Genomic DNA, 9,477 nt, shown 5'->3' with positions numbered 1-9,477 from the left:
GATTATCCTCAAATTTTTATATGATTATTTTCAATTTCAATCTTAATTTATCTTATTTTAACTTTCGGCAAGCGAAAATGGTATAGTGAAAAAGTGGTCACCAATGCCATGACAAGTGAAAAATTGTTAACCTATAATATTCCATGCCATGACAAAGCAATTTCATATCAACGACAATGGTTTCAAAATATATCATGCCCTTCATAAAATATAATAACGTAACTGACCAAACTACCCCTTCATAAAATTACAATTTTAGCCTTCTCCTTCCTATCAAAGTCGGACCCACAAACTAATAATTCATTTCCCACTACAACAGTTTCAAATGAACCAATAGGAATAGGAAAAATACGGAGTCAACGTAGCACTACTTTAACAATTATTATCGTGTCGTCATCATTATTTGTATTCTTTTTACATTAAGAATAATTTGCCACACCTCTAAAATGGTTTTAAAAAAAATAAATTTTTATAACTTTTTTATAAATTAAAAAATATAAGTTGTGGGTTAATTACGTGAATTCACGAGTTAGTTTATCTAGTTTAATAAAAAAAATTAAGAAAAAAGTACAGAAATATAAGAAGAATATAAATAAAAAGAGGGAGAATGCAACGTGCTAATTCATTACAGCAAACTCAAAGAATAAGAAAATAAAGATATGAAGAAACTTTTGAAAACGAAAAAGTTTATACGAGTTAACTCACTTCAACCTATCCATTATGTATGGAGCTAAATCAGGTCACTTTTTAATTTGGTTGGAGTAAATTGACTCGTATCATAGACAACAAGTCTCTTTAACACCTATGAACACACGAGATGCATAAAAAGAAAACATTTCTAGCTTTAGTGTGATTCTGCTGCCTGCAAATGAGACCAGTATTCCTTCACAAGCTGTCCAAACAGTGATTCTTCTCTCTTCATCAACTTCATTGGCTCGTCATATTCCACCAATTCTCCTGAAAAAACAGTCACTCAATTTTCTTTTTCATAGTAAACAAGATCAAATAATCTTTTATTATCTTCTTAAAATGCTCAATCAAACACCTCATATTTTCTCTCTATCAAACCAAATGATTAGGAGAACATCTCATCTCATTTGCAACCAACCTGGTCGACTTAGGATGGTTTGAGGTCAACATTAGCAAGGTATATGGATTAATATGAAAACTTGTGTCTAGAGGTAAATAAGATGCAACATACCTTCATGGATGGCCACAACCTTAGTGCAGTCCATCACGGTTGGTATTCTGTGCGCTACAGTGATTACAGTACAATCTGCAAACTCTGCCTTGATTGTTTTCTGTAGAATCAAATCAGTTGCATTATCAATTGATGCAGTTGCTTCATCAAGCACCAGTATCCGACTTCTCCTCAAAAGGGCACGCCCCAAGCAGAATAACTGTCGTTGCCCCATGCTCCAATTTGCCCCAGCCTCCACAACTGCAAAATAGTTTCATCACTAGCAATTAGTTAATCAAGCAAGGCTTCATTTCTGTAATATTGTTTCAAGGAAGCTTGAAAGTGTACCTGAAGAATCCAACCCCTCTTCTTTCTCTTCAACAACTTCTCTCAGCTGGCATTTCCCAAGAACCTTCACATGCAAGCAACAACTAGTCCACTTCAGCAAATCAGAGAAAAGATAAACTACCAGAATCAACTTTTTCATGCAGGAAAGAAATAAGAACAAAACATGGATCTAGTTCTTTTATAAACTAAAATCAATTTGTGAACTTAATTTTGATGTAAGTTATCTTGAACTTATCAAACAACTAGGGTGCAGATTATAAAAGTTGATTTTAACTTCTGAAATTCAATTTATCTTTCTAATTTCCTCTGCTATAAAGGCTCATGAAAAAGTTTTCCCAAACAGACTTAATGTACATGTTGAAAACTATGATACTATTAATTGTTACCTCCCATATCTCTTGATCAGAGTGGTGAGATAAGGGGTCCAAATTGTATCTGACTGTTCCATTGAAAAGAGTAGGATCCTGAGGTATAATACCAAAGCGTGACCTCAAATCATGAAGTCCAATAGAACAAATGTCTATGCCATCAACTACTATTTTCCCACCAGCAGGTTCTACCAGACGGAATAGGGCCCCTATAAGAGTGGACTTTCCACTTCCTGTTCTGCCAACAACACCAATCTTGTGCCCTCCTTCAAACGTGCATGTGATCCCACGCAATACTAGTGGTGAATCAGGCTGGTACCTTATCTGTTTGGTATTTCATCAAACAAATCATGTGTCTCAGTGATCAAGTCCCACCTAATTTTCAAAACAAGAAACTTGAAGCTAGTCACTTTATTACCTTCAAATCATGAATTTCTACTTTTCCCTCAGCTGGCCAATTAGTAGGTGGACGATTTCCTTCTATCACTTCTGGGGCCTCACTTGGTATATGCATGTATTGATTTAGCCTCTCCACTGATATGATTTGATTTGCTAGAGTGCATTGGTTTTGAATTGAAAACACTAGGGAAGAGTTTAATGAAAGGCCGTATGAGAGAGCCATGCCAATAAACCCTGAAATACAGAAAATACATGCATAAGATAGAATGTTAAAGTTTGGTGAGACAATGAACATAATGTGTAAGCTATTACAGAACACATACAGTGACATTAATTTCAAAGATAGAAAAAACTGAAGGCTCACCAGAGTTGAAAGTCCCAGGTGGAAGTACCACCATGCAGAGTGCAGCAGATGCAAAAACCACTGCACTTATTGTTTCTAACCTTAGCATCAACCATTCGTTTGCTGCATAGGTATGAAAGTAAGGACTGGCATTGACATCAATCAGATCAAGATTCTTAGCAAAAAAACGACCCTCCTCTTCAAAAGCCCTTATTGTCACAACTCCAGCAATAGATTCGGCAAGATGATTAGCCACATAAGATTTTGTCGTGCCATTCATCCTCATCAATTCTTTTGCAGTGGCATAGTAATATCTCTACAGAATAACATTCTTATTAGACTATGTTTCCAGCAAACAATATTTTGTATTAACACAGTTATGCATAATAAAAGCTTACATAATTTCTTAATCCTGTGAATATGATCTCCTTTAATTTTAGACTGCAATTTTTTTACGTAAGTTTAGATTCCTACCATTTTTTTTATGTTTTTTAGTTAAGAAAATTAAAATATTTTAAATAAAGAGAGTTAGATTATTTTTAGATATATAATTCAATTAAGTAATATATTTCTTATTTTCTTTAATAAGAAAATGACCTAAAATTAAACTTTATAACTTACTGTTAATTTTTAGGGTATTTTAAATAATATTTTTTATTATTTAAATAAGGTAATCAATCACAGAACTTTCATTTTGTATTTCTTATATATTATCTGTGTACCTTCTTTAATTATATATAAAATGATAAACACATAATTTATAATATAATATAGAATAAAAAGTATATGTATTTATATTTTTAAAATATTTTTAATAACTATCAAATAAAAGTAATCTATGATACTATTACATGGTTAAATCAAAGAATGTGTTATACCTGCAAGCGAAATGCTATGTAAAGCATTGGTACAGAGATAAACAGGACTTGCCAAGTAATGGCTGCTATAACTGCAAGATTTGAATAACAAGTTGCAGTAGCTCCCACAGCAAAAATAAGGCCAAATGGGACATCGAGATCAACAGTGCTTAGATCTGAGGAGACCTGAACAAGGAGATAATATTAAAAATATTAAAATTTTCATTTCATTTCACAGCAAGGAAAAAAAAATATTATTTGATATGTTTACCCTACTAAGAATCCTTCCCAAAGGTGTGGAGTCATAAAATGAGATAGGTGCACGAAAAAGGGAGTCCAGTAGCTGTAAAAGTAAAGATTTTGATGTTCGAATACTCATAGCAACCACAACAAGACTTCTGATGAACAAGAAACATGCAGAAATAAACCCAATCAACAAGTACACTGCAATCAATTTTAATGTGCTGACATAAGGGTTGTCAACACTGGAAGCCATCCATAAGTTCTGAAATATCTGGCCAATTGTGAAAATAAGGTGAGAAATAGAAGCCACAGAGAAGTATATATATCCTTTGTTCTGAGTTAGATACTGCAAGTGAGGTTTGAACCCTCTGTTTCCTTTCTCCCTCTCCTCTTTCTTTATTAATTTACTGCCTTCTGATGTTTCACACTGCTTCTCCATTTCTATTTTACTAATCTCTGTAACAGTATTTGAATTTCTACTAGAAGAACTGACATCCACTAGTTTCTCAGAACCAGCGGTCTCCTTGTGAGCATTAACAAGGTCTTGAAATTCTTGGCTTGAACTCAACAGATGATGATAAGGAGCAGCTTCTATGATTTCCCCATTCGACATCAACTGTAAGTAAACATCTTGTTATCATTCATAGCTTTAAACAAACAAAAAAACATAACTTTTGAATCGAAACAACAAATCTAAAGTCATTAATTAGAATTCACATGATCGATGTCTTTTAAGATTGAGAAAATTACCAAAACAGAATCAAAGGCTGGAAGAAAATCAACTTGATGAGTCACAAGCAAGACTGTCTTCCCTGCAAGTCCTTCCATGATGTAATCCTGTGAAGTTTCAAAGGCGTCTATCAATAAAAGGCAAACATAAATATGGTATATGAAGAACTGGTGTTTTTTTTTCCCATTACATTGAACAAGTTTGTAGCAGTGTGTGCATCAACAGCACTGCATGGATCATCCAAGAGATAAATATCAGCATTCTGATAAAGAGCGCGAGCAAGTTGAATTCGCTGCTTCTGACCTCCACTCAGGTTGACCCCTCTCTCCCCTATTTCAGTGAGATCACCGTGTGGAAACAACTCAAGGTCCTTCATCAGTGAAGACCTATGGATTGTTTCTTGATATTTTTCAGCATCCATGGCTGCTCCAAACAATATATTCTCACGTATTGTACCTGTCTGTATCCATGCTGTTTGAGAAACATAGGCAAATTTTCCATGAACTTCAATCTGTAATTCGAAAAAGAAAATCAGTTATATATTAGTACAATATTGAAATCTATACTGAAATGGAGATGGGAATAAAATACCCTTAAATTTAAGTTATGTGCTAGAAACTACTTAAGCTCTCACAAGTTATTGCAGTGTTTTATGTAAGCATACAAGAGGTTAAAACTTACAGTTCCACGAGTAATAGGAACTTCTCTGAGAATTGCTGCTAAAAGGGTTGATTTTCCTGAGCCAACTTCTCCACAGATTGCTACTTTTTTCCCTGGTCTAACCTCCAAATTTATGTTTCTCAGTGTTGGTTTTGACAAGTTATCTTCCCATGAAAAGTTAGCGGAATTGATCAAAATTGAGCCCCTCTTATTGTCACTAAAACCTCTCCTAGCATTTTCACTTTGCAGTTCAGGCGCCTCAAGAAATTTTACAATCCTTGCAAATGCAACTTTTGCTTGAATGACCACTCCAATTACATCAGGAATTGTTCTAATAGGATCTTGAACAAGGCGTAAAGTTGCTACAAAAGTGAAAACATTATTTGCATGCAAAGGAACATTAAGCAAGTAACATGCCCCAAAGGAAGCAGCAGAGACTAAAACAGGTGAGGCCCAAAAGAGAAAGTTGCTATATGACCTTCTCAGTTGCACCACAGACAACCTTTCCAGTTCCACATCCCTCAACTTTTCAATTGCATTTCTGAAATTGGTTTCCCACGCATATAGCTTCAACACCTTCATGCTCACAAGAGCCTCGGAAGTGGCCTTCAATCTCTCATCTTGTGCCATCATAAGTTTTCGCTGAAACTTATGCTGCAACTTAGCAAGTGGAGTATTGCAGAGCACAGTTAGAGCTATCACCGCCAATGAGGCAAATGTTGCCAGTCCAACAGCACGGAAAAGCACCACCAATGCAATACATAGCTGAACGCTTGTTGTCCACGTTTGGTGAAACCAATAGGGAAACTCTCCAATTCTATTGGCGTCCACATTCACATAGTTCATTATCTCACCACCAGAGTGCGTCAATCTTGCAGCATTAGACAACCTTAGTTGCTTTTTATAAATTGCGGCAATGAGCAATGATCTAACTTTAATACCAATGAGTCTGGTGCGGAAGTACCACTGCCTTTGTGATAAGGATTCTATGATCTTTGTGAAGACTAGTGATATGGCCAAGACATAGCCTTCATATTTGAAACTCCCATGACCCTCAGCAACCAATATAAAGGAATTCAGAAGCAAAGGGCCAGAAGAGAGAGTGATCACCTTTAACAAAGCAAATAATCCTGATATCAAAATCTCCTTCCAGTAGCACATAAATATTGTCGTCAAAACTGATGGCTGCGATGATGGTTCTTTCTGTTTCTGTCTGTTCAATTGGTCTAGAAACAGAAAATAACAACTTCCTGCTTGATCTGCTTCGCTCAACTTTGGAATATCCTCTTCCTGAAGTGTTTTCTTCTTACCCCTTTTCATCAACGGATTCATCCACCAAAATGACATCCTGCTGAAGAATCCAGCTTTTGAAAATAGTGTAACATAACTATCAGAGTCAACTTTATTGGTCTCTTCTTTTAAAGGGGTATACAGACTTCCATTATTTTCTCTATCGGTGTCTCTGTACTTAGATTCCTTGTAAATGCATAATAGCAACAGAATTATCCCTGGAAAAGATAAAACATCTAGAACTATTTTCAGGGATAGTTTTCTGTTATCAATTGAATAAATCAAGGATAAAACACAGAGAATACCAGAAACCAAGAAGATTACGATAGAAAACATAAATAACCATGCTCTAGGAAGTTTTTTCAGCTGAAGACTTATTGTAAAACCCAGCAGCAACCAAGTGAATCCCTGAATGAATTCTAGCATCCACCAATCAAGAGGAAAAACAGTTTGTGCCTTCCTCAGATTCTCCTCTAAAAGCCAAATGCCTGAGCACAGATGTATCAGCCCCAGAGAGCCATTGGCTATGGCAGACACTAGCTGCAATTTGGAATAATTTTGCACTCTGATTACACCCTGAGATGGTTTCTCTGATGACTTCTTGAGGATTGCAAATGAGATCATGACCAGCAGCAACACATCAATGCAAATGAATAGCAAATGGTTGATACACGAGGATGGATCTTTCAGAAACTCAAAATCATAAATGCAAGGATTCCCTCCTGGCACTGAACAACCAGCTTCCCCACAAAACATACTGCAAAACTTCTCCATTTTATTTGCCTTCTAGTTGCTGCTCAAAACCTCGCTCTCCTTGTTCTGTAACATCAACAGGCATAAAAAAAAAAAAGAAAAACAGAAAAAGAGATCATGAACAAGGCAAGGTTTTGAAAAAAGAAACACACTCGACAAAGTTCTTCTGCTAATACATTTATTATAAGCAGCTTTGAATACAAATCAATATAAGCTGAAGTCTGAGCACACACGAATGATCAATTTGAGAAAGCACATTTGCATATGCAGTTAGAGTATAGATGAAGTACAATGACGAGAGGTATATATATGATATTGGCATGCAAACCTCACACCGAGAGAGCAACGCGTGTTTACAAGAACCCTATAGTGAGCAGCATGTGCTTCTGGAGAGTTACTTGTGAGATGGTCCTTTAAATGCATGAAAAGTTACAAAAGAAATGTGTTCATAATGATGGAGCTTTCGAGATATACAATAGTAATGAAACCTAAGTATATCAATTTGATATCAATTTGAAATCAAAATCTTTTAAAAACAATTAATTTTTTTTCATTTTTAACGTGAAACTTAGACTGAGAGTTAAATTTTTGTACATAATTGTGAGTGAATAATTGTGATCCCGTCAAAGTTGCCAACTCACACAAAAGCATTCCCTTCAGAGAGAAAAAGGCGGAAAGGGAAGAATCATGTGTAAGATTGAAGAGCGAAGTGTGTGCCTTAATAAAGAAAAGAAGCAAAAGGAGCTTTAACCAAACGTGGTCCTTGAGTCCCTGTATATATTATAGCTGAATCGAGCAGAAAAGCATAACATGCATACATGCATGATCAGGAAAGAGATAGAGACATAAATGGTGCATAAATTTGCATTAAATGGAGTGAAGCCGAATTATAAAGAAGCGTGTGTGGAAGAACAAGAAGAAGAGATAGACAAAACACGAAATGACGGGTTTGCGGGTGGTACAAAGAATCTTTGCATTTATAGAACAAACATGGTAATAGTAGTAGTAACATTTCTCCTTTCCTTTTCACCGTTTTATTTGTCTGCATCTTAATGTGTTGTTCCCAGAAACAGCGGATGTGTGTTTAATTTGTTATTTGGAATGTAAATTCTGGCTTCGACTGCATAATGAGAAGAAGGTGAATAATTCAGTTATATGGCGTCAAAAATCATCGCAATTTTTCGTTTGTGTTAAATAATTAGTCACTGTCAAGTTGGGATAGTAATAATAATTATTTAGACTTGTGGTCGGTTTGTGGCATTGTCTTCCATCATTTTACGTGTACGTTGGTAATGGAGGCTAAAAGAAGGAAAATGCTTTTCCATCTCCAGAAAAAGGACCAAACCACCGAATTCATCATTCAATCGGCTAAGTTACAAAAGAGATAATTTCAAAATTAACTAATTTCTAAAAGCTTTTTATTCTCTCCATTTTTTTTAAAAATCTGAAAAACAATATTTGAAATTCAATTTGATTGAGACAACTTAATCTTATAAACTGTAGACGCCTTCCTTAAAAAGTTAATTTTCTTTTTATGTACTGAGAACGTTAATTAATAGAACCAAATTAAAATTTTCGCGCATCTTCTTCGTCCTAGTCAAAAAAACCGATGAAAATTTAAAATATTTTTTTTTTTAATTTCTCTAAGACTTCCTAACAACTCATTTTTTTTATATCGATGTATAATTAAAAATATATATATACTTTTGAAGAAATAAAAGCAATTGGAGAATCATCTATCACACACATTTTCGTCTCCAGAATACCAAAATTCCAAAAAAGATCAAACTGACTACATCACTTTTAGCCAAAATATAATATTGCAAAAGACTGTAGCAGTTTTATTTTCACTTAAAATATTACTTGTAATATCAAAAACATCTTTTAGAATATTCTGCAATTGTGTAGATTTCTTGTAAATGGGCAAAAAACCACTATAATAAGTTTGAGTTCGACTTGTGTGAGAAAATCTTAATATATTTTTTTGAGAACCATATAAAAATATTCAGTTTTACAAATTAATGATTAAATTTATATTGTTAGTTTATAACATTTTAGACTTAAATGCAACGAATATTCATATATTAATGTTATGTTTTTTTGGTATTTCGATATTAAATGTCATTTTTTACTGTAGCTTTCTGTGGGTAAAGTAAAATGGATCCTTCAATAATTCAATTTGATCGGTGTCAGAATATATATAAATCTTTGAATTTTATTTTATAAATTTAAAATTAATTTAAAAAACATTTTTCCTTCTAATTCACTTATAATTAAGTTAATCTGTGATTATATTCAATTTGCAG

The 9,477-nt window shown here is 34.3% G+C and overlaps 1 protein-coding gene across 1 annotated transcript; it reads right to left on the bottom strand.

Annotated features, from left to right (window-relative positions):
• Nucleotides 1–601: 601 nt before the first annotated feature.
• On the bottom strand, nucleotides 602–7,459 carry LOC106772609 (ABC transporter C family member 10). Its single transcript, XM_014659119.2, has 12 exons — nucleotides 7,348–7,459; nucleotides 5,150–7,237; nucleotides 4,659–4,979; nucleotides 4,489–4,575; nucleotides 3,767–4,354; nucleotides 3,517–3,681; nucleotides 2,660–2,954; nucleotides 2,315–2,529; nucleotides 1,915–2,220; nucleotides 1,529–1,592; nucleotides 1,202–1,441; nucleotides 602–957 (listed from the first exon to the last, which is right to left on the bottom strand). Exons 2-12 carry the CDS (start codon nucleotides 7,190–7,192, stop codon nucleotides 845–847), a joined length of 4,437 nt encoding a protein of 1,478 aa, XP_014514605.1. The 5' UTR covers nucleotides 7,193–7,237; nucleotides 7,348–7,459; the 3' UTR covers nucleotides 602–844.
• Between the last annotated feature and the right edge of the window lie 2,018 nt (nucleotides 7,460–9,477).

This window comes from Vigna radiata, chromosome 8 (genome assembly GCF_000741045.1).
Source record: "Vigna radiata var. radiata cultivar VC1973A chromosome 8, Vradiata_ver6, whole genome shotgun sequence".
NCBI classification, from domain to species: domain Eukaryota; kingdom Viridiplantae; phylum Streptophyta; class Magnoliopsida; order Fabales; family Fabaceae; genus Vigna; species Vigna radiata.
This window is presented reverse-complemented; position numbering and strand designations above follow the sequence as displayed.

Excerpts from the sequence above, each read along its gene's own strand:
- LOC106772609 (XM_014659119.2), bottom strand. The coding sequence starts at position 7,192 with ATGGAGAAGTTTTGCAGTATGTTTTGTGGGGAAGCTGGTTGTTCAGTG. Across the intron at positions 4,355-4,488 it reads CAGCCTTTGATTCTGTTTTG|TTGATGTCGAATGGGGAAAT; the intron begins GTAATTTTCTCA and ends GTTTACTTACAG. Across the intron at positions 2,530-2,659 it reads ACCTGGGACTTTCAACTCTG|GGTTTATTGGCATGGCTCTC; the intron begins GTGAGCCTTCAG and ends TCTGTATTTCAG.